The following is a 25,319-nucleotide window of genomic DNA, read 5'->3' on the forward strand; positions in this document are numbered from 1 at the left end:
GGTTATCAAAGCGCTAGGAAGCAGCAATGCTCTCTATGACTCTGAAGCAGCAGGTTATTACTCTACAACAGTAGCAAAGGAACCCCCGGGAAAAAAACATACAAATGGGTCTTGAAGCTTAGTTATTCCTGTAGGAATCTCTTTCTGTAATAACTACATGAACAAGCAGGATATGGTAACAGTTCAATGTACAAGCTGAACAAAGAGCTGATGGCAAAAATCACCGGGAATACTTCATCAGATATCCACCGTAGAACCACTTTACCTACAGCACTTCCGCAACAAAATATTGTGCAAATATCTGGCTTTGTGAGCCCTCATTACTGCATTGGTAAACTGACAACGCTACACTCTTAGAAAAAAAGGTGCTATCTAGAACCTTAACGTGTTCTTCGGCTGTCCCCATAGAATAACCCTTTGAATAACCCTTTTTCATTGCAGGTAGAACCATTTTGGTTCCAGGTAGAACACTTTTGGGTTCCATGTAGAAGAGGGTTCTACATGGAACCCAAAAGGGTTCTACCTGAAACCAATAAGGGTTATCCTGTAGGAACAGCCGAAGAAGATATCTGACCCAAAGTATTCCCTGATGCTTTTGCTCACTAGATTATCAGCCTCTACATGACTGATGGACAGCAGTAGAAAGAGACTAGAACCAACCTTCCCCTAGAGCTGTGCAGAATGTCGAGCACCAATCTCTGTCTGTTTTATGAGGACAGCCACCACACGTCAGGAGGAAAGCTCACTCTAGGCGTTAACTTAATCTAGACCATCATATTTCTATAAAAAGCCCATGACTGTATAATAGCACATAATACAACCTACTTAAGTAATTTTGTTGTTATGAAAAAGGAGCCACAGTAATTCTGCATGTACCAATGAAACCATAAGTGCTGTGCTATTGTGCCCAATGCACTCCACAGACCAGGCTTTAACAGATGGGGTTTGGACAAACCTGTCGAAAGCTAAATAATAGATGCTTTGTTAAAGTTTTTGGTGGGAGGCAGTGTAATTGGAATGAAATGCTCTGTCCTTGGACAACTCTTTGAAGTGCTTGGCATTCAGGGGGAAATATGTCAAAGGCACTGGTGGGCTGTTGACAAATCATGCGTGAGGGTGAGATGAGCCATGTCTGAGGGTTACCATCAGGCATAACAACAGAAGAATAGCTGGAGGGATTTTTTAACTTTGACAAAAATGCCCCTCTACAATGATTGTCATTTCTAATAGGAAATGGTGGAGCAGTCATCCTAACTACAGATGCTGAGGTCATACAAAGTTCAAAGTTTGGGCGAGATGAAAGATGGAATTACACCTGTCATAACAAAAGCATTACACCAGTCAAAAAATGAGATTACCAGTCACAACAATGCGGATGACATTAGACGACTAGTCATAACACATTTCTGGCTCTCACAGACCTGTAACTTCTTCTTTAAGAGGCTCCTCTGTCCTCCACTCGTTACCTGTATTAATGGCACCTGTTTGAACTTGTTATCAGTATAAAAGACACCTGTCCACAACCTCAAACAGTCACACTCCAAACTCCACTATGGCCAAGACCAAAGAGCTGTCAAAGGACACCAGAAACAAAATTGTAGACCTGCACCAGGCTGGGAAGACTGAATCTGCAATAGGTAAGCAGCTTGGTTTGAAGAAATCAACTGTGGGAGCAATTATTAGGAAATGGAAGACATACAAGACCACTGATAATCTCCCTCGATCTGGGGCTCCACGCAAGATCTCACCCCGTGGGGTCAAAATGATCACAAGAACGGTGAGCAAAAATCCCAGAACCACACAGGGGGACCTAGTGAATGACCTGCAGAGAGCTGGGACCAAAGTAACAAAGCCTACCATCAGTAACACACTACGCCGCCAGGGACTCAAATCCTGCAGTGCCAGACGTGTCCCCCTGCTTAAGCCAGTACATGTCCAGGCCCATCTGAAGTTTGCTAGAGTGCATTTGGATGATCCAGAAGAGGATTGGGAGAATGTCATATGGTCAGATGAAACCAAAATATAACGTTTTGGTAAAAACTCAACTCGTCGTGTTTGGAGGACAAAGAATGCTGAGTTGCATCCAAAGAACACCATACCTACTGTGAAGCATGGGGGTGGAAACATCATGCTTTGGGGCTGTTTTTCTGCAAAGGGACCAGGACGACTGATCCGTGTAAAGGAAAGAATGAATGGGGCCATGTATTGTGAGATTTTGAGTGAAAACCTCCTTCCATCAGCAAGGGCATTGAAGATGAAACGTGGCTGGGTCTTTCAGCATGACAATGATCCCAAACACACTGCCTGGGCAACGAAGGAGTGGCTTCGTAAGAAGCATTTCAAGGTCCTGGAGTGGCCTAGCCAGTCTCCAGATCTCAACCCCATAGAAAATCTTTGGAGGGAGTTGAAAGTCTGTGTTGCCCAGCGACAGCCCCAAAACATCACTGCTCTAAAGGAGATCTGCATGGAGGAATGGGCCAAAATACCAGCAACAGTGTGTGAAAACCTTGTGAAGACTTACAGAAAACGTTTGACCTGTGTCATTGCCAACAAAGGGTATATAACAAAGTATTGAGAAACTTTTGTTATTGACCAAATACTTATTTTCCACCATAATTTGCTAATAAATTCATAAAAAATCCTACAATGTGATTTTCTGGAAAAAAATTCTCATTTTGTCTGTCATAGTTGACATGTACCTATGATGAAAATTACAGGCCTCTCTCATCTTTTTAAGTGGGAGAACTTGCACAATTGGTGGCTGACTAAATACTTTTTTTCCCCACTGTAACGCTCAGCTTTGAAAGACCAATATAGTACATAAACTGTAAGCTAAGTTGTTACTCTTTGTTAGGGCTTAAATATGGATGTTAGCTCCACATCAGACAACATTTGAAGGTAATCTGTCCTCTTTCCTTTCCACAGCCACAGTCGGAGAGGAGCAGGAGCAGATTACCTATGATGCACAGTCAGGTGGGAAGGTTAGTTTGCAGACAGTGAGCTAGGGGCTACAGAAGGTCACGGTTAAAGGTTAAAATACTGTAATTAGTTTGAGACCTTTCCACTCCTTGCTGCATGGCGGTAACTTGGCTAAAAAGGAAAAGCATTCAACTGGTCATAACATCCTTTTTTCAAAGGCAAACATGATCTACTAATGGCAGCTCGTTAATACAAAACTATCAAGACCCTGCATCTGTCTTAATTGCTCCTCTCTTATCACTCCCACAAGTTAATCCATACATATTGTTTGTTTTATAGACTGTATATGCGTAGCATGAAGAAAGTCCCTTAACTGTACTACTCTGAAGCTACAGCATGAGCTGCATTTCCATGCAAACATGCATAGACGGCTTTCAATGTGCATGAATGATCCACACTCCACACACTACTTGGCATGAGTGATCATCGGCCAGTTGTCCTACCCTGTAATAGCTGTCCAGTTGACTCTGGGTTCCAAGGTGGAATCCCTATGACAATATAATAGTTTAAATGCATTTTAATTCCCAAACATGGCCTCAATGAGGTCCAGTGAACAGATTTGTACAGCGTTAATCTTTCAGGTGTACTCCCACTTACACAATTCATCCAATAGTCTCAGTCCAAGATTTGGACTACAACAAAGGCTTCCGCAGAGGGACATTGTGGAGAGCAGGACTTACTTGGCAGCGTCTCGGAGATCGATCACGCTCCTCGTTTTACCTAAGCCGTCTTTGAAGACTGTCTTGTTGGCGACAGTTAGCGTCCCGTTCCTGGTGATGAAGTCAGGGAAGCACCGCTGGAGGACTGAAACACACAAACAAATATTTAATGCCTAAGAATCTGTCTTTTTACAATTTGTTTTTGTTTTTCCATGGTATGTAATAAGACATATTTCAATTTCATACACTGTCGATATGTATCATTTCCCTTTTCCAACCCCTCCCACAGAATCGAAGTCTTAGAATAGACGATCTGAAAGTCAAAATAACGATACTGGAGGAACTGTGTGCAGAACTTGGATTCACTTACAAGGTCTGCTTGGCACTATCATGGATGGGCAGTCCTCATCTCGCAAGACTTGTGCAACGGACTAAACAGAGAAAAGGGGAGAGGGAGAAGAAGTCAAACAATACACACTTAGTGACGTCAAAGCCTCAGAGTTTAGTTTTTATACCTCACTAGGTTAGGAAGACATCCTATCATCATATCCTATGACTTTGCCATTACCCAACAGGACCATGAGGAGAGTGGGCGTGTAGGGCTGAGATGACTAGGAACAGACGGACTGTCTGTCATACAGTACAGAACAGACTGGTAGGAAACCCTTTCTGATCTATCTGTCATTCCTCAGTTTAGCACTCTGCTCTGGGTACTGACTGAGTAGACAATGTGGGTGGGAGAACCAATGATTCAGCAGTAACAGTGTGATTGTGTGATTATGAGTTCCCACACACAATCTCTCACTCTCCCTCCCCCCTTTCTCTCTATTTTTCTGTCTATCTGAGTCTCATCTGAGGTGTCATGCCAGCATGTCTGACGAACATGGACCAGTGTCACAGTCTGTGTCCCACAAACCAACTCGTCAGAGCTTGTGAGTGACATCAGCAGATGCTGCCTTCCTCACGCTTTTCTCTCACAGGACTTTTAAATGACATTCTCATTATGTTTCCTTTACATAGTACATTACATAGGCCTAGTACTTACAAAGTATTATCATGGGATGTCTTGGTCGCTATTATTGAACACTATTATCTTATTTTAATTTCAAAAACAGAGAACATTCATTTAAAGGCTCAGTGTCGTCAAAAACATGATTCGGGCTGTTCCCGTCTAAAAAATATATTTGTCGACCGAAAGTTGTCTGTTCTTTCTACTAATTGATTGGTCAACATTTTTTGAACGTGTATTTTTCCATATATAGACACACTCTATGTGTTTCAATAAAATCAACTATATGTATTGAGCTTGTCTGACGCTTTAAGCACACTGTTTGATGAAATAAGACACAAATGACTCAAGAGGGAGCCAAATATCAAGAATAAAAAAACCTTAACCTGACCAGACCATTCTCCTCTCCCTCCTGCTGGCTTTCGCAGATTCTGCCGTTACTCTCCTGAAGTTTCCTGTAATAGGCTACACGAGGATTCTGCAACCATTTCTACCGATCTGCGTGCCAGTTATGGTTTTCATATGCACATTGTCGTGGAATTGTTTCATTTAATTTATAATAACGTCTTCGTTTCTCAAAATCATTGTCTAAATGAAAATGATACAAACCTAAAACATAACTTCAATTGCCATTGGCAACGATGTCACGCCTACTCCCGCTCTGGCGCTCGACGCCGCCGGTCTACTAACCACTGGTCCTGGCAACCCACATTATGCACACCTGGCAACCATCATTACGCACACCTGCTCCCCATCGTTATGCACACCTGGACTTCATCATTACCTTTATTACTTCCCATTTATTTAGCCCTCAGTAGTGTCAGTCTTCAGGCAGTATTGGTTTTGTTTTCATGTCCAGAACGCTTCTCTTGTTTTGCATATCTTCATGTTCCTTGTTATTAAACTCTCCAACTGCACTTGCTTCCTGACTCCCTGCGTCTTCATTACAAACAATGTAAAAATAGCCTACATAAAGCCAACAAATAAAAACATTGCACCCTGCAGGTAGAAAATATCCTGATAAAAATAAATATCCTATCAATCACATTGGCTATGCATGCCTGTCTGCAACGCACTTGAAACATTGTATCAACTATAAACTTGGGTCAGGCCCAAAGCTTGTGCTAGCAAACTTGCAACATTGTATAAAACATTCTGGGCCCTTATTGTTTCCTGCACCAGTGAGCTCGGGACAGACACAGCTGTAGGCTATTTGCGCAAGGGATAAGAGGTCACCAACATGATATTTTTCCCTTTCATGCTGAGTGGTTATTGAAAGGGAGAGAGCTGGAGAGATCTTTCAAATACATTTGGGAACTATTGTCATTCTCAATGGATGTAAAAACAGACTTTGTTTGCTTGCTGTTTGAGGTGAAGAAAACATTACTTTGAGAAGCTCCACAGCTCATTAGTGGTGGTGCGTTAAGCCAATCATAAATACTATCAGATCCCCAAATGGGCACATTTATATGCCTTCATTTGCGCGCAGGCCAGGTAGCCTATAGGCCTACTTCTATGCGTAATCAGGTGCGCGTCCTTACTCAACAATGACATGAGCACTCCAAACAAAATACAATGATTAAATTGACAAAACTCGTCAATGGAATGAAATAAACCAAAACTTTTTTCTCACAAGCATAGGTTGTGCACTCTGAAAACAACGTGTCCACTCCGACAACAAGAACGGTAAAAGACTGGAATAATAATATATTGAATGCATTAACAGAAATTACCATAACCTAACAAACATGGAGTCCCCTGTAGCTCAGTTGGTAGAGCATGGTGCTTGCAACGCCAGGGTTGTGGGTTCGTTTCCCACGAGGGGCCAGTATGAAAATGTATGCACTCACTAACTGTAAGTCGCTCTGGATAAGAGCGTCTGCTAAATGACTAAAATGTAAATGGTAGATTAGAAATTATAGGAATTAACAGTAAATGTACTACTGGTGATACAGCACCAGTCAAACGTTTGGACAAACCTACTCATTCAAGGGTTTATTTTTACTATTTTCTAAATTGTAGAATAATAGTGAAGACATCAAACCTATGAAATAACACCTATGGAATCATGTAGTAACCAAAGTGTTAAACAAATCAAAATATGGACATGTGCAAAGCTGTCATCAAGGCAAAGGGTGGCTATTTGAAGAATCTCAAATATAAAATATATTTTGATTTGTTTAACACTTTTTTGGTTACTACATGATTTCATATGTGTTATTTCATAGCTTTGATGTCTTCACTATTATTCTACAATGTAAAAAATAGTAAAAAATAAAGAAAAATGCTGGAATGAGTAGGTGTGTGTCACGCCCTGGCTCTGGGGACACTGTTATGTTGAGCCAGGGTGTGTAGTTCTATGTTTGTATTTCTATGTTGGCCTGAGTGACTCCCAATCAGAGGCAACGAGTGTCAGCTGGGGCTGGTTGTCTCTGATTGGGAGCCATATTTAAACTGTGTCTTTCCCTTTGTGGTTGTGGGTTTTTGTTCCGTGTTGGTTGGTGTATGTAACCAGGGACGTCACGGTTTCGTTTTGTTGTTTTGATCGTGTGATCATTTATTAAATAAAGAATATGTTTGCCTTCAACGCTGCGCCTTGGTCCTCTCCCTCCTTAGACGAACGTGACAGAAAAACCCACCAAAACTGGACCAAGCAGCGTGTCCAGGAGCCATCGCCAGGGGAATCGCTTGCAGATCTCCGTGGCAACCTCGACTGGGTCCAGCCTTGTAAAGAGCAGAGTGGATGGACTTGGGAACAGTGGAGGAGGAGTCTCGACTGGGTCAAGCCTAATGAAGAGCAGAATGGCTGGAATTGGGGGCAGAAGAGCGAGAGTTGGGCGAGAACGATAGAGGCCTGGCCCACGGGGAGGAGAGACCCCCAGAAAATTTTTAGGGGGGGGCTCACGACGTCGGGGCAGCAGGAGGCCGCGATAGAGCGGTCCAGCGGGTTGACAGAGGAGGCCGCCAGGTTACGGGGGCCACTGGTCGAAGAGGGGATGGAAGGTGGAGAGGCACGGCGAGAGGTACTGGGGTGTGTTACCAGTCCGGTCCGGCCCGTTCCAGATCCCGGTGTAGGGCCAGTGGTGTGTGTCCCCAGTACGGTCCGGTCTGTTCCTGCTCCCCGCACCAAGTCAGTGGTGCGCTTCGTCAGCCCGGCTCGGCCCGTTCCTGCTCCCCGCACCAAGTCAGTAGTGCGATTCGTCAGCCCGGCTCGGCCCGTTCCTGCTCCCCGCACCAAGTCAGTGGTGCGCTTCGTCAGCCCGGCTCGGCCCGTTCCTGCTCCCCGCACCAAGTCAGTGGTGCGCTTCGTCAGCCCAGTCCGGCCTGTCCCTGCTCCACGCACCAAGCCTACGGTGTGCGTCGTCAGCCTGGTAAGGCCCGTTCCTCCTCCACGCACCAAGCCAGGGGTGCGCGTCGTCAGCCTGGTAAGGCCCGTTCCTCCTCCACGCACCAAGCCAGGGGTGCGCGTCGTCAGTCCAGCACAACCCGTGCCTGGGTCACCGGTGCCTGGTAAGGTCCCGGTCAACTGCTCCACTACGGAGCTGAAGCTATCCGCTCCACCAGTGTGCAGTCCAGCTCCGGTCAGCAGGGCCAGACCGGACCAGGGGTACTTTGGGGGTGTAGAGAAGGAGTGGGGGTCATGTCCGGAGCCGGATCCGCCGCCAAGGCGGAGTGCCCACCCAGTCCCTCCCCTGTGGTATTTAGTTGGCGCGGTCGGAGTCCGCGCCTTTAGGGGGGGGGGTACTGTCACGCCCTGGCTCTGGGGACACTGTTATGTTGAGCCAGGGTGTGTAGTTCTATGTTTGTATTTCTATGTTGGCCTGAGTGACTCCCAATCAGAGGCAACGAGTGTCAGCTGGGGCTGGTTGTCTCTGATTGGGAGCCATATTTAAACTGTGTCTTTCCCTTTGTGGTTGTGGGTTTTTGTTCCGTGTTGGTTGGTGTATGTAACCAGGGACGTCACGGTTTCGTTTTGTTGTTTTGATCGTGTGATCATTTATTAAATAAAGAATATGTTTGCCTTCAACGCTGCGCCTTGGTCCTCTCCCTCCTTAGACGAACGTGACAGTGTGTCAAAACTTTTGACTGGTACTGTATATGTAATGGGGAATTGATAGACACTAACAATCAAACGCAAACAATTCGCACAATGAAGTAATGAAAGAAACAATAAATGTGCACAAATTGGCGGGAGAGAGCGCATTCTGGAGAGAGACATTGTGAATTTTAGCCACACTCCCCTTCTTCTTGGACTGTGCCATCCCTGCGGCCTTCGCAATGGATTAGTCTCGGCCTCCACAATGGATTAGTTCACTGAGATGGGCGTGAATCAGACAGGTGTCTCGAGTGCCATAAAAAAAATATATATATATATATTTGCTACTGCTCTACAAAAACAAATCTTGGTCGACCAACAGCCTATCAACCAAACAATCAACCAGTCAACTAATTGGGGTCAGCCCTAATTTCCACACCATGAGGTTTGAATAATACTGTGGAATTGTGTAAGCCCTGTTTGAAAAGACTGCCTGAAATGTCAGCCTGTTTTGGTGGGATGGAGTTTTGGCCTGTCTGGTGACATCACCAGGCGGTAAATTAGTTAAATAGACAAATAAGAAAGAGAATTCCAAACCTCTTTGCCAATAACAGCTAGTTTTCAGTTTCCCCCTCCCCACTCAGACCACTTCCAGACAGTCCTAGCAAAATTATTGCTTGCACTTTGCTAAGAAGCTATTTTTGTTTCTTTTTCACAATTTTAACTTAAAACAAACAGTAATGTACTTAAATGCTCCATAGAAAATATTTTATATTGAGATAAAAACTGCTGCAGTGGACCTGAGTACTCCACTGACTTATAGATGGATAACCATTACAGAAGATATCTGTTTCAGAACGCTCAAGGACTTGATAAGTGAGACCATAAGTGACTGGAGGCATCAGTCTCGGTACCTTTCTAGGATTGTCGAAGCCCGGCTTGCAGAACTGCCTGTAATACTCCCAGTAGCTCTTGTTGTACCTGTAGTTGTATTGCATGTCTAGGTATGTGGCAAATCTGTCCGGGCACTTGGAGACACAGAGCTGGGAAGAGAAGAGAAAGGGACAGCCAAATATTAATCAACGCTTAACGACAGAGAACAAGCGAGAAAAACCAGCGGGAACATAATAGCATAATGTCTGCAGCGTTAAGAGGCAGCTCTTACCTGGGTTGTAGGGCACTGGAGGTTAATTAGAACGGCAGGATTGGCACATTGCAATATGTTGAAGTAGAATAATATGGCTTTGTTGCTGTAACCACAGCGACATGGAGAGAATAGTCATTAGTTTCCCAACACAAAGACAATGACAGTTTTATTAGAGATCGCTGAGAACAAACGTTGTATTGAAAATCTAACAGGAGATTGAGCTGTCTGTCAAACAGTGTATAAAAACACAGGGAGCAGGAAAGTCCATGATGGTGGTTAATGCTACTTTATAAAGCGCTTTTCATTCATGGTGCGCAAAGCACTCAATTTAGAAAATATTACAGACTAATACAACTAGCAGGCAGCCAATGTGATGTAGGAAAACCTTTGTAAACTATATTCAGATTATATTGACAAAGAATTTGTATAAGGATCAGCCTATGATTGTCATAACAGGACGCATAACTGCAACGTGTTTCGATTAGAGTCTTCTTCAGGCAACGCTGCTCCTTATTTGTATTTTTGTAAATATAACCTGTATATAGTTCACCTGTATACAGTTTTCCTGCGTCATACTGGCCACCAACTCATTTTCTTTCCTGGATTACCTGCCATTTAGGGGCCTACCTTCCACTGTCCTCATCTCACTTAGACTAATACAACTGACATGCTGAGGCCGGATATTAATCATAGGGAAAAGCAGTTTCTCTGCATTATGATTTCTCTCAGATTGTTCATGCCGTATTGCAGGTGTCAAACGTGTTAAAGCCGACACACCTCCCAAGCTGTTTTCTATCTCTTCCAAGTGCACTAAAAGATTGACATCTTGCAGAATTTCTTTGAGGATATTGATGTGAAGCCTCATCTGTCCGAAGTGCAATGTGAATGCTGGCCATTTAGTACTATACTTATCCATAGCAGATACAATAAATGTTTCTCCAAACACAGGTAGAGGTCTTTCTTTATACTCACGCGTTGGGGGTCCCCTGCTGTCCACAGAACTGTCCGTGGCTGTCAGTGGGGTAGACCACCTTCCTGGGGTCACCATGGATCCAGGCTGCAACCAGACAAACGGCCGCATCATTAGCCTCCTTCCCTGCCCCTTCAACTGTCAATCCTCTGGGCATTTATGAGTCAGTGACAGGACCTCCCTGGCTGTGTGTACAGTTGAAGTCGGAAGTTTACATACACTTAGGTTGGAGTCATTAAAACTCGTTTTTCAACCACTCCACAAATTTCTTGTTAACAAACTATAGTTTTGGCAAGTCGGTTGGGCCATCTAATTTGTGCATGACACAAGTAATTTTTCCAACAATTGTTTACAGACAGATTATTTCACTTATAATTCACTGTCTCACAATTCCAGTGGGTCAGAAGTTTACATACACTAAGTTGACTGTGCCTTTAAACAGCTTGGAAAATTCCAGAAAATGATGTCATGGCTTTAGAAGCTTCTGATAGGCTAATTGACATCATTTGAGTCAATTGGAGGTGTACCTGTGGATGTATTTCAAGGCCTACCTTCAAACACAGTGCCCTCTTTGCTTGACATCATGGGAAAATCAAAAGAAATCAGCCAAGACCTCAGAAAAAAAATGGTAGACCTCCATAAGTCTGGTTCATCCTTGGGAGCAATTACCAAACGCCTGAAGGTACCACGTTCATCTGTACAAACAATAGTATGCAAGTATAAACACCATGGGACCACGCAGCCGTCATACAGCTCAGGAAGGAGACGCGTTCTGTCTCATAGAAATGAACGTACTTTGGTGCGAAAAGTGCAAATCAATCCCAGAACAACAGCAAAGGACCTTGTGAAGATGCTGGAGGAAACAGGTACAAAAGTATCTATATCCACAGTAAAACGAGTCCTATATCGACATAACCTGAAAGGCCGCTCAGCAAGGAAGAAGCCACTGCTCCAAAACCGCCATAAAAAAGCCAGACTACGGTTTGAAACTGCACATGGGGACAAAGATCGTACTTCTTGGAGAAATGTCCTCTGGTCTGATGAAACAAAAATAGAACTGTTTGGCCATAATGACCATCGTTATGTTTGGAGGAAAAAATCTTGCAAGCCGAAGAACACCATCCCAACCGTGAAGCACGGGGTGGCAGCATCATGCTGTGGGGGTGCTTTGCTGCAGGAGGGACTGGTGCACTTCACAAAATAGATGGCATCATGAGGAAGGAAAATGATGTGGATATATTGAAGCAGCATCTCAAGACATCAGTCAGGAAGTTAAAGCTTGGTCGTAAATGGGTCTTCCAAATGGACAATGACCCCAAGCATACTTCCAAAGTTGTGGCAAAATGGCTTAAGGACAACAAAGTCAAGGTATTGGAGTGGCCATCACAAAGCCCTGACCTCAGTCCTATAGAACATTTGTGGGAAGAACTGAAAAAGCGTGTGTGAGCAAGGAGGCCTACAAACCTGACTCAGTTACACCAGCTCTGTCAGGAGGAATGGGCCAAAATTCACCCAACTTATTGTGGGAAGCTTGTGGAAGGCTACCCGAAACGTGTGACCCACTGGGAATGTGATGAAAGAAATAAAAGCTGAAATAAATCACTCTCCACCATTATTCTGACATTTCACATTCTTAAAATAAAGTGGTGATCCTAACTGACCTAAGACAGGGAATTTTTACTAGGGTTAAATGTCAGGAATTGTGAAAAACTGAGTGTAAATGTATTTGGCTAAGGTGTATGTAAACTTCCGACTTCAACTGTATATGGGAATATTCTGCCCACCTGTAACACACACTAACATAATCACTTCAGAGTAAAAAAGCAGGTCAAACGGGATCAAAGGTAGACTTCTATTATGAATCACAATCAGAAAAGCCAGACATGAAAAGATTAGTGTGTCAAGGTGAGAGCTGGCTGTTCAGCAATTATAGGACAACCTGAAAACCCTGCGAGACTATACTTACAGAATACAGAGGTACCAATTCGGTGGCTTTTGAGAAGTGTAACTTGGTTAAAAAAAAAGTTTGATTTCAACTCATTTTAACATTCTGTCATAAAGAGCACATGTTTAACTTAATTTAAAAAACACGGTTTCCCATCTCACGAGGTTAAATTTAAAAATGACTTTAGTAAGTACCTGTTAAGTGCCATATAAAGTAACAGGGTTGACCGTAACAGGTTTGACGATTTCATCTTAAATCAGCCAAAAATCCCCTTGTGACAGGGAGCTGCAATTGAATGCAAGCGTGACAAAATAAATATAATTGTAAAAATATTATTACCGTATGGGTTACAGGGTTGACGTATTATGGTCAGTTTTCCATCACAAAACACCAGAAAATGGCCAAAAAGGGTCGAACCAGCTCACCTGCTTTTACAATATGATTCAATGTTTCTTTTGAAAATAATATTTAAAAAGGAATAGTTTACTCATATTAAATCGAGAGTTCTGTTTACGTAACAGGGTTGACCTTAAAATGAGGGACAGATGTAAATTAATCACTAATCACATTAAATAAATAATAATATTCAGAAATGACTTTGTCAAAGCAACAAAATAACTAGGGCATAACAATAATGGTGAAAACTTGTTGAAATTTTGGGATTAAGTGGGTTAAAATCTCCCTAGAAGTCACAGAAGGTGCATGGCGGGACATGTAAAAATGCTGAAATGTGGCACTTCAGCAAGTCTTTATTCATATTAAAAATCTGATTTATTGAATTCTCCTCGAGGTCTATATTAAAGGGCACTTCATTTAATATACAATTCTATATTGGTGCACAATTTCTACTTTAAATATCAAAGGGATGCAAAAAGCACACTTTTCGTGGAATGATGCCACCAACAAAACCAAGGCCAAGGTAATCCAATTATTCCAATACTCTTTCAACACCAGTCTGTATCTTTTGAGACTACTCTGAACTTCAATCCATGCTGCAAATGTGTTTTTCTAACCTTTTCAAGACATCAACAAAAAATAATTACTTTAGAGGACAAAGCATTCTATTCTATTCACAGACTGTTAGTCTTCCTAGCCAACAGCACTGTACCTGCCTCACACAATAGTCATGATAAAACAGAAAGTTTATGCATGAGGAAGACCACGGGTGAGGAGAAAGAATGAAAAGCTGTTCACGTAATTGCGAACATACCAGTATATATTTGAAGTCACCTCATTTTCATGGCTCTGGCTCTTTTAAAGTAATTGCGCAACAGACAGTCCTTCCTCTGCCCAGACTGGGACGTGACTCCACACGGGAGTCAGAGGGACTGCACTTTGAGAAAAGACATCACCGTTGATTTCATTTGACTAACTGGGAGGGGGAGGGGTGTGTGTGTGTTTGGTTTTACTATCTTTCTGGTCCTCACAAGGATAGTAAAACAAGGAAAATTCGGATAAGTGGGGACATTTTGCCGGTCCCCACAAGGAAAAAGGCTATTTTAGGCTTAGGGGTTAGGTTTAAGGTTAGAATAAGGGTTAGGGGTTAGGTTTAGGAGTTAGGGTTAGGTTAAGGATTAGGGAACATAGGATTTGGTTTGGTCCCCACAAGAATAGTAAAACAAATGTGTGTGTGTGTGTGTGTGTGTGTGTGTGTGTGTGTGTGTGTGTGTGTGTTTAAGCATGCATGTCTGTGTCTGTACAGATTGAGGTGTGTGTGTGAGGAGATTCACATTATTGATTCCAATCTACTGAGAGGAACACACTGTAGTAAGGCTGTGTTTACATCGCCACGCACAACTACTCTAACTAAGTCCCTTAAAAGGAATGGAGGCCACAGGATGTCACCCATATCTCTGGAGAACATGGTCAAACCCCCAATCAAGAGATTAGATGCACAGATTAGGGAAATGCCATCCAGTAACCTCAGTCAGAAACAGAAACTGACTCACATAAAATCATTAGACTGATGTTGCCGACTCCCACTCATTAAGGAATGGGTCTGTCTCTGGGGAAATTCAAGCACTCATTTTTCAACCTCCCACACACTTCACACAATCAGAGGCTCTGTTGCTTAATGCAAAATGGGATCCAATACAAAACTTTATCTAGCATTTATATGGCAATGCAGTTTGAATCCTCGAGCCGGCAAGGTGGAAAAAATCTGCTGCTCTGCCCTTGAGCAAGACAGTTAACCCTCAACAACAACTGCTCCCCGGGCGCCGATGACGTGGACATCGATTAAGGCAGCCCCCCGCACCTCTCTGATTCAGAAGGGGTTGGGTTAAATGCGGAAGACACATTTCGGTTGAATGCATTCAGTTGAGCAACTGACTAGGTATCCCCCTTTCCCTTTCCCTTCCCCACCCAAAGACTTTGTCAAGATGAGAGCTAAGCATGCAGAAACTCATGAACACAGACGAACGCACACACTCTACATTTACATGGGACTTGGCCTCACACAACGTGGAGCACCATCATAGGGTGGGCTGTGGTGTTATGAAACCTGGTCTGATGAAATAAGCAGCAACATGACAACTCACCCACGGTGCCCAGAGCGATGTAGCCGAGGATGACGATGACGAAGATAACACAGCACACCACGTCCGTGCAGCCCCTGGAGAGAAAACAGAGAAAGAGAGGGACAGAAGGAGAGAGAGAGAGAGAGTGTCGATTAGATGAGTCTAGTACCCAGGGCTCTGCCCTTGCCATGGCATCCCTGACAGTGGGCTTGTATTTGAGCTCCTAAGCTGGGTGCAGCATTTGCCACCTGACAAGACCAGGTGGCATCTCAAGACTCAAGGCTCTGAGAAAAACATTCCGAGCTCCACTGAATTTGTAATGAGACATGCTCAAACCCCCAGAGTTTATGCTCTCCACAGAGACCCCTCCAACAGAGGTTTTGAAGGTTGGACTGCACAATAATATGAGAGGGGAGGATGTCTCTCTCACAGCTGGGGTTTCTCCTCCTGTCAACAGATAAGAAGTCTTCCCCAGTCTCTCACCCTTCTCACACCCCAGAGGAGCTGTCAGCCTTGCCCCTCATTGGCCCGTCTTCAAAAACCCACCCCAACTTCAGCCCTGTGGTGTCCCCTCAGACAGAGCAAGTACAATCCAAGTCTGAACTTTACCATACAGAGCATGCACTGTGAAGGCTATCATAAGGAACTACACACCCAAATGTAAGACCTTCAAGCCCTCATGCTTTACACTCTCCTCTTTCATCCCCAAGAAGAAAGCCTGTGTCGAGTGGAGGCCGGAGCCTGCGGGCGTTTTAAAGCAGTTCTGCTGTGGCGCTCCTTTGAGGTAGCTGCTTGTCCTTGTTTTGTATGCAGCGTGGTGCCACCAAGACTCCACGAGCAGCACATACGCACATTGCTTTTGAGCCTCCGAACACCATTTTGTGATTAAATAGCAGATGGTCCTGCGGAGCTCGGGCCACTGATGCACATAGAATATCAATTTCATCACAATGGATATTAAAAAGGATAAACTACTTAGATAGAGACATACACAGAAACAAATATGCTGTATAGACATACAAACACACATGCAAAAACATTTAGGTTACTAAGTCTGGCTCTTAAACTGATTTAGACTGAGGCAGTTGCACAGTTCAATCTTTGCATCGCAAATTATCCAGGAATGTTTTGCAAGTGCTGTTGCAACTAAGCAGAATGATCATAGCCCTACATAAATACTGTAGGTAATTGCAACTGCATTTGCATTCCATGCTAATGTGTTGTTATGTGAAAGTGGGGCTTGTTGAGTTTAACATTAGTGAAGACTGAGATTCCTTCCCAATTAAATGGCTTAGATCCAGCACTACAGTACCTATAATAAACGTATTTCTCACTGCTGAATTAAATGGGCCTATTATTACCAATCTCATCTGAATTACATGGGCTCGATTGCGACAAACAGTCAGGTTAACGCTGGATTTCTTAAAACGCTACTAACGGGAGATTACATGCACCTGCGGGCTAAACTAAGCTTAAAAAAAAAAAAACTGGCAGACCAGCAGATCTGAAGCTTTTACGGTGTTAAGCCGGCTTGATACTAGACAATGGAAATGGCATGGGGAATGGACATCGTCTGCGTTCACTACCCCCACCCCAATGAAATAACAGTTTATCAGGAACAACGAAATCGAAATACGAAAAAGATAAATGGAAGAATGACATACACTACATTACCAAAAGTATGAGAACATCTCATTCCAAAATCATGGGCATTAATATGGAGTTGGTCCCCCCTTTGCTGCTATAACAGCCTCCACTCTTCTGGGAAGGCTTTCCACTAAATATTGGAACATTGCTGCGGGCTCTTGCTTCCATTCAGCCACAAGAGCATTAGTGAGGTCAGGCACTGATGTTGGGCAATTAGGCCTGGCTCACAGTCAGTGTTGCAATTCATCCCAAAGGTGTTTGATGGGGTTGAGGTCAGGGCTCTGTGCAGTCCAGCCAAGTTCTTCCACACCGATCTCGACAAACCATATCTGTATAGACCTCGCTTTGTGCACAGGGGCATTGTCATGCTGAAACAGGAAAGGGCCTTCCCCAAACTGTAGCCATAAAGTTGGAAGCACAGAATCGTCTAGAATGTAATTGTATACTGTAGCGTTAAGATTTCCCTTCACTGGAACTAAGGGGCCTAGCCAAACCATGAAAAACAGCCCCAGACCATTATTCCTCCTCCACCAAACATTACAGTTGGCACTATGCATTCGAGCAGGTAGCGTTCTCCTGGCATCCGCCAAACCCAGAATCGTCCATTGGACTGCAAGATGGTGACGCGTGATTCATCACTCCAGAGAACGCTCCACTGCTCCAGAGTCCAATGACAGCAAACTTTACACCAGTCCAGCTGACGCTTGGCATTGCGCATGGTGATCTTAGGCTTGTGTGCGGCTGCTCGGCCATGGAAACCCATTTTATGAAGCTCCCGACGATCAGTTCTTGTGCTGACGTTGCTTCCAGAGGCAGTTTGGAGTGAGTGATTTTTACGCGCTTCAGCACTCGGCGGTCCCGTTCTGTGAGCTTGTGTGGCCTACCACTTTGAGGCTGAGCCATTGTTGCTTCTAGACATTTCCACTTCACAATAACAGCACTTACAGTTGGCCCGGGATAGCTCTAGCAGGGCAGGAATTTAACGAACTGACTTGTTGGAAAGGTGGCATCCTATGACGGTGCCACGTTGAAAGTCACAGCTCTTCAGTGAGGCCATTCTACTGCCAATGTTTGTCTATGGAGATTGCTCAATTTTATACACCTATCAGCAACGGGTGTGACTGAAATAGCCAAATCCACTAAATAGTTGAATTCACATACTTTTGTATATATAGTGTATTACAACTGAAATAAAATTATTTAGTTAACATGTTTAATTGCAGACAATTACTAGCCAAATTATGTCTACATCAAGAGTCCTCTTCTGCGAAAATAAAGTTATTGAAGACCTACTTATAATGAATTACCACATTGTAAATTGAAGTGATATGGAATGCAACAACATTGATAGACAATTAAAATGTAATTATAAAACAAAGCACTTTGCATCGGTTTGGTTAAGATAATGATTTCCAAATAATAAGAAATTACTCTCCCTACCAAATTTCTTTCCAATTCAGAAATCCACGTTACGGAGTGGCAAATCGATGACGGATGATGGTGGCAATTTAAATCAGCTGTGCGGGTGATTTTAGAGCGTAATGATGTTTTAACGAGAGATCAGCTGGCGATAATCTAGTGGCCATCAGTGGTTGCAATTCTCCCATTAAGTCTGGAGACCTGATACTTAATTGTGAATGTCCAATTTGAGATATCTCTCCAAATTACATTGCCCATAAATCCCATCCTGCTAATAGCTGACCCATTGACCATCTGTTCAGATCTGCATTCTCCTGTAAAAGACACCATTACCCACAAAAATCCTGACCATAAATCATATTTGATGGCATAGACTCAAGGAATGACACAAGTCTATAACATGATGGTTATGGAACTGAGGCTTTAAAGGCTAAACCATATTTCACAAACAAACCCAGTCCGAGGGAGCCGAGGAAGAAAATGGCTCCATCATCACACCGACAACATTCCTGTAAGAGACAGTGTGATAGTGGAACTGCGGTGACCAAGGCACTGCCGGCTCTAATATTAAACACGGTATTAAAGAGACAGACGAGGGACTACTTTTTCATTTCATTCAAAAGACAAGGAACAAGAACTGTCGAGGTTGCCATGGTGAGGACTGAATTTCTCAGCGTCCATTAGGAGTTGAGTCAGGTAGTGTAACGGACCAGCAGTCAGCTAGGAATCATGGGTGATTAGTCGATGAGATCCAGGGGGTGGGACCCCGAAGCAGACCTTATGTCACCTCTTCACTGCCTTACCGTGAGGTGCGTCTCCATTGTCTTCTACCCAACCCCCCAGGGCCTAGCATACCCATAACATGATGCTGCCACCACCATGCTTGAAAATATGAAGAGTGGTACTCAGCAGAGTATGTGAGCGGAGTTGAGCGGTCGGAAATCCTGCTCATCGCTCATGGAGTGGTGCTTCCCGGCTCTCCATGTCCTTTCCAACCGCTCCGCAAAAAACCACTCCTCGCACAGGAAAAAAAACTGCCACTCCAAATTCACTCCATTCATTAAAATCATGATATGAAGAAAATGTAGTCTATTTCAGAAGAAAATAATACTCTGAGTTGTCCTTGTGTTAGGTCCTGATGTGGCTATGCCAAATGGCTGTGGGCTACACTAGTTCATTTAGCAGAGTTGCTTATAATTCCGTGGCATTATTTTATATTATTTTATAATATGAAGAATACAATTGAACAAAGCTGAATAAAATATAAATATCTTCTCCAACCACTTTGAGGGAGTGCGCACATGCGGCTATTCTGTGTTGAGCGGTTAACAAAGAAATAGGTACTCCTATATGCTTAATTTAGACGTATTAATGTAACTTTAGTTGTTCTACAAACGTTGGGCTATATGTTTTGATTTTTAATACATTGTAAGGCTGCATGATGAGACTAATGATTTGAAAAAAGTTGCTTGAAAGGCATGAGCTCTGCTTTGTTTTTTGCGCAGGCTGTACACACTCCAATAGTCTCTCATTCACAATTTGACAAGCACTTGATAATGCCTAGAATTTCACAGCGCCATCCCCTTTGTGGCCGTAATTAAATGCACCCTAAAGAAATCCATGCCTTTTGCGGCCCAGAGTGATGTGTTGTGCCCTTCTCCCTGAATGTGCTGCGCAATCCGAAGCTTCTCTCACTCACACGGCTCTCTGTCACGTGATCGGGTCTTTCTCACATGCTACAACTTAAGACAGACACATCGGGGACGCAACTGCGCGCGTCCGTATCCAATTCTGAGGTGCATATTGAAGATATTGGAAGAACTGTCCACATTTACTTTTCGTCAGCCAACAAGTTGAGTAGGCCTAACGAACAGCAAAAGCACTAGCCTATGTCAATCTACTATCCCCCATAGTACAAAAGTCGACCTATTCTATTCTGTGTGAGAAGTAAATATTCCAAACATAGTCTGGGACAGTTGTGGGATGCGATAGATCCCAAATTAATACAACGACTAGCATCAAAAAACATTTTTTATGCAATGTGGCTGACACAACAGATCAGAACGTTTAGCTTAAAATGTTGATAAACTATTAGGCTATTTCTTCACATTATAAGCGCAGCAATGCGCACATGGTAGTAGGCTATAAGCGCGACTGTTACATTAGCGGAAAACACCATTATCAAAAGTGACCGCAAATGCAATTATGCATGTAATGCTTTTATTATAAAGGTGCATTTACAGTGGGGAGAACAAGTATTTGATACACTGCCGATTTTGCAGGTTTTCCTACTTACAAAGCATGTAGAGGTCTGTAATTTTTATCATAGGTACACTTCAACTGTGAGAGACGGAATCTAAAACAAAAATCCAGAAAATCACATTGTATGATTTTTAAGTAATTAATTTGCATTTTATTGCATGACATAAGTATTTGATCACCTACCAACCAGTAAGAATACTGGCTCTCACAGACCTGTTCGTTTTTCTTTAAGAAGCCCTCCTGTTCTCCACTCATTACCTATATTAACTGCAACTGTTTGAACTCGTTACCTGTATAAAAGACACCTGTCCACACATTCAATCAAACAGACTCCAACCTCTCCACAATGGCCAAGACCAGAGAGCTATGTAAGGACATCAGGGATAAAATTGTAGACCTGCACAAGGCTGGGATGGGCTACAGGACAATAGGCAAGCAGCTTGGTGAGAAGGCAACAACTGTTGGCGCAATTATTAGAAAATGGAAGAAGTTCAAGATGACGGTCAATCACCCTCGGTCTGGGGCTCCATGCAAGATCTCACCTCGTGGGGCATCAATGATCATGAGGAAGGTGAGGGATCAGCCCAGAACTACACGGCAGGACCTGGTCAATGACCTGAAAAGAGCTGGGACCACAGTCTCAAAGAAAACCATTAGTAACACACTACGCCGTCATGGATTAAAATCCTGCAGCGCACGCAAGGTCCCCCTGCTCAAGCCAGCGCATGTCCAGGCCCGTCTGAAGTTTGCCAATGACCATCTGGATGATCCAGAGGAGAAATGGGAGAAGGTCATGTGGTCTGAAGAGACAAAAATAGAGCTTTTTGGTCTAAACTCCACTCGCCGTGTTTGGAGGAAGAAGAAGGATGAGTACAACCCCAAGAACACCATCCCAACCGTGAAGCATGGAGGTGGAAACATCATTCTTTGGGGATGCTTTTCTGCAAAGGGGACAGGACAACTGCACCGTATTGAGGGGAGGATGGATGGGGCCATGTATCGCGAGATCTTGGCCAACAACCTCCTTCCCTCAGTAAGAGCATTGAAGATGGGTCGTGGCTGGGTCTTCCAGCATGACAACGACCCGAAACACACAGCCAGGGCAACTAAGGAGTGGCTCCGTAAGAAGCATCTCAAGGTCCTGGAGTGGCCTAGCCAGTCTCCAGACCTGAACCCAATAGAAAATCTTTGGAGGGAGCTGAAAGTCTCTATTACCGAGCGACAGCCCCGAAACCTGAAGGATCTGGAGAAGGTCTGTATGGAGGAGTGGGCCAAAATCCCTGCTGCAGTGTGTGCAAACCTGGTCAAGACCTACAGGAAACGTATGATCTCTGTAATTGCAAACAAAGGTTTCTGTACCAAATATTAAGTTCTGCTTTTCTGATGTATCAAATACTTACGTCATGCAATAAAATGCAAATTAATTACTTAAAAATCATACAATGTGATTTTCTGGATTTTTGTTTTAGATTCCGTCTCTCACAGTTGAAGTGTACCTATGATAAAAATTAGAGACCTCTACATGCTTTGTAAGTAGGAAAACCTGCAAAATCAGCAGTGTATCAAATACTTGTTCTCCCCACTCTATATGGTGAAAATTATCTTCCCCAAACTTCAAACTCACGCGCTGCTTATATATGCCAGTTAGGCGCTACACCCCTTGTAAAGTGGATTAATGTGCTTAATTTTAAGAAGTTATTTGGCCACTTTATGTGATATAAACCTTATTAAAACATATAGGCCTATGGGCTAGGCTACATGAGGTGTGCGACTATAATTCGAACAAGTCGCAGAAAAAAGGCATTGTTTCTTATGCTGGGCATCATTCACAAGTGATACAAATGTGGTCCTCTGTAGCTCAATTGGTAGAGCACGGCGCTTGTAACGCCAGGGTAGTGGGTTCGATCCCCGGGACCACCCATACGTAAAAATTTATGCACACATGACTGTAAGTCGCTTTGGATGAAAGCGTCTGCTAAATGGCATATTATTATTATTATTATTATAATATATAATTCACAAGTGATAGGATAATATTGTCACCCATCAGACTATTCTTGATTTAATCTTGTTTTTACATATACTAAATAATATATGTGTGACATTTGTTTTGATTAAGAATGGACCATTATCATGCACCTGTATCGAAACAGGGGCAGCGGGAAAAAATACATGTCATCTATGCACTTAAATAGCGAATGGAGGATGCTTTTCCCTGTGGTTTATTTTCATGCTAGCCAGGTAGGCTATACTCCTGTTGTAAATATAAGCAATGTGCTTAATATTAGGAAAGTTGAGAAATAAATATAGTAGGCCTAGCCTATAGAAAGCTGATGGGATCCTCCTCTTTTTAATAGCGGCCATCACTCTGTTTTCTCCCACAATTACACAGCCTATAGAAATGTTGTGCAACATGAGCTCATGGGCTCTCATGAAGTGTTCGATTTGATTTTCAAATACATTTGCATTGATGTCAGAGTGTTAGAGGGACAATAGAGTGCTGAGTACCAGGCAGTTAGTACGTTTGGTAGGCTACTAATGGCCAGCAGCAGCATCAGAGCTTGGAGAAGCCTAATTACAGTGACTAAACGGTCATGTGGAATTTGACTGCCTTCATGACTCGTGACTGCCAGTGTGGCTGTAATACGGTCACTGCAACAGCCCTAGCCATGGCTGTGGTTGTGATGACCGGTCAACGCTGCCACAGAATAGCGTGGGTGCAATTCTGGTGTGTTACCACCGGTCGCCTGTCTCCATCACATCATGAGAATTAACAGGGAGAGAGTTTGGGAGAGAGGGGGAGAGATAATGGATTCCCACACGCTGGAACACACCGGGAAGTTTCTCACGGTCTGGAGAGACAACAGGGATAGCAGTGGAAGGCAGGAGGGTTTTGAATGTTTTTCAACTTCCCTGCAGAAGTCTCAAGGACATATTTACAGTCCATGTATGTATGTTGTCTAGTTAAATAAAGGTTCAATAAAAAAATGAAATAGAAAATGTGCCTTGACTTAAAAGGTGTGCAGTCCACTATTCAGGCCGGGGCGATACCAGTATCGGGATATTTCTTCCAAGGCAAAAATGAAATAAATGTGACTCTGGATGACAACATAATGATGTTGGTTCCCAACATTAGGGCTGTTTTCCTAAATAATTTAAATCCACTTCGTGTTTTGTTTCCTTGCCACGATACTAATGAGTATCCCGATACTGGTATCGTCCCGGCCCTAGTCAATGGTATTATTCAATTCATACATTATTCAGATGTACTTTATGGATTGATTCATCCCTCGTACCGCAGCATAATGGAAGCCGGAATTAGTCAGAGAGCTACAATACATCTCCATTTTCTCTACTGTTCAATAACCACAGATACAGACTTAATTTAGGCGGTGAGCTTCTGAGAAAAAAGACAACCGGAGGAGAGTCAGTTCTCTCCCAGTTCTCATTTAAAACGCCTCTAAGCCAGATAAACATCAAAGTGCCTTCACTTAGTCCACAGCTGTAGGAGGAAAACGAGCTGGAGATAAAGGTTCGGGGAACATGCTTTCCCACCAGTGTATGAAGCTGGTCTTGAGTATATCTGTTCTACAGTATGAAGTAATGATACGCTCCAGTGCAGAAATTAGGGGTCTAAACAGTATAACCACGAAGTTGAAAGGCTATAAGACATAAACAGCTGCATCCTAAATTGGTTATTGAGCAAGCTTGTTTACTACGTCGTCTTATGGGATGGCGGACGCAAGTGAGAGCCAATGACATCCAAACAAATGTAAACAAGACATAGCAACAGGACATTGGTATATGTGCTAGATAAGGCCAGGCATTCAAATAAAAAGGATGCAGCCAGGTTATACGTGAATGGTATATGTGGAAATAAGTACAGTGGGGAAAAAAAGTATTTAGTCAATTGTGCAAGTTCTCCCACTTAAAAAGTGTAATTTTCACCATAGATACACGTCAACTATGACAGACAAAATGAGAAGAAAAAAATCCAGAAAATCACATTGTAGGTTTTTTAATGAATTTATTTGCAAATTATGGTGGAAAATAAGTATTTGGTCAATAACAAAAGTTTCTCAATACTTTGTTATATACCCTTTGTTGGCAATGACACAGGTCAAACGTTTTCTGTAAGTCTTCACAAGGTTTTCACACACTGTTGCTGGTATTTTGGCCCATTCCTCCATGCAGATCTCCTCTAGAGCAGTGATGTTTTGGGGCTGTCGCTGGGCAACACAGACTTTCAACTCCCTCCCACCCACGTTTCATCTTCAATGCCCTTGCTGATGGAAGGAGGTTTTCACTCAAAATCTCACGATACATGGCCCCATTCATTCTTTCCTTTACACGGATCAGTCGTCCTGGTCCCTTTGCAGAAACCAGCCCCAACGCATGATGTTTCCACCCCCATGCTTCACAGTAGGTATGGTGTTCTTTGGATGCAACTCAGCATTCTTTGTCCTCCAAACACGACGAGTTGAGTTTTTACCAAAAAGTTATATTTTGATTTCATCTGACCATATGACATTCTCCCAATCCTCTTCTGGATCATCCAAATGCACTCTAGCAAACTTCAGATGGGCCTGGACATGAACTGGCTTAAGCAGGGGGACACATCTGGCACTGCAGGATTTGAGTCCCTGGCGGTGTAGTGTGTTACTGATGGTAGGCTTTGTTACTTTGGTCCCAGCTCTCTGCAGGTCATTCACTAGGTCCCCCCGTGT

The 25,319-nt window shown here is 43.3% G+C and overlaps 1 protein-coding gene across 2 annotated transcripts in view; it reads right to left on the reverse strand.

The window, feature by feature from the left end:
- Window positions 1-25,319, reverse strand: part of LOC311131628 (choline transporter-like protein 5-B) — a 73,722-nt gene that overhangs the window by 8,538 nt on the left and 39,865 nt on the right. For both annotated transcript variants that reach the window (XM_084164708.1, XM_084164707.1), the window contains exons 3-8: window positions 15,286-15,359; window positions 10,803-10,887; window positions 9,849-9,933; window positions 9,598-9,726; window positions 4,009-4,069; window positions 3,660-3,783 (exon numbers count right to left, since the gene is read on the reverse strand). In XM_084164708.1, coding sequence (XP_084020834.1) covers window positions 3,660-3,783; window positions 4,009-4,069; window positions 9,598-9,726; window positions 9,849-9,933; window positions 10,803-10,887; window positions 15,286-15,359 — 558 coding nt within the window. The remainder of the gene's footprint in view (window positions 1-3,659; window positions 3,784-4,008; window positions 4,070-9,597; window positions 9,727-9,848; window positions 9,934-10,802; window positions 10,888-15,285; window positions 15,360-25,319) is intronic.

This window comes from Coregonus lavaretus (genome assembly GCF_964263955.1).
Source record: "Coregonus lavaretus genome assembly, chromosome: 6".
Lineage (NCBI taxonomy): Eukaryota > Metazoa > Chordata > Actinopteri > Salmoniformes > Salmonidae > Coregonus > Coregonus lavaretus.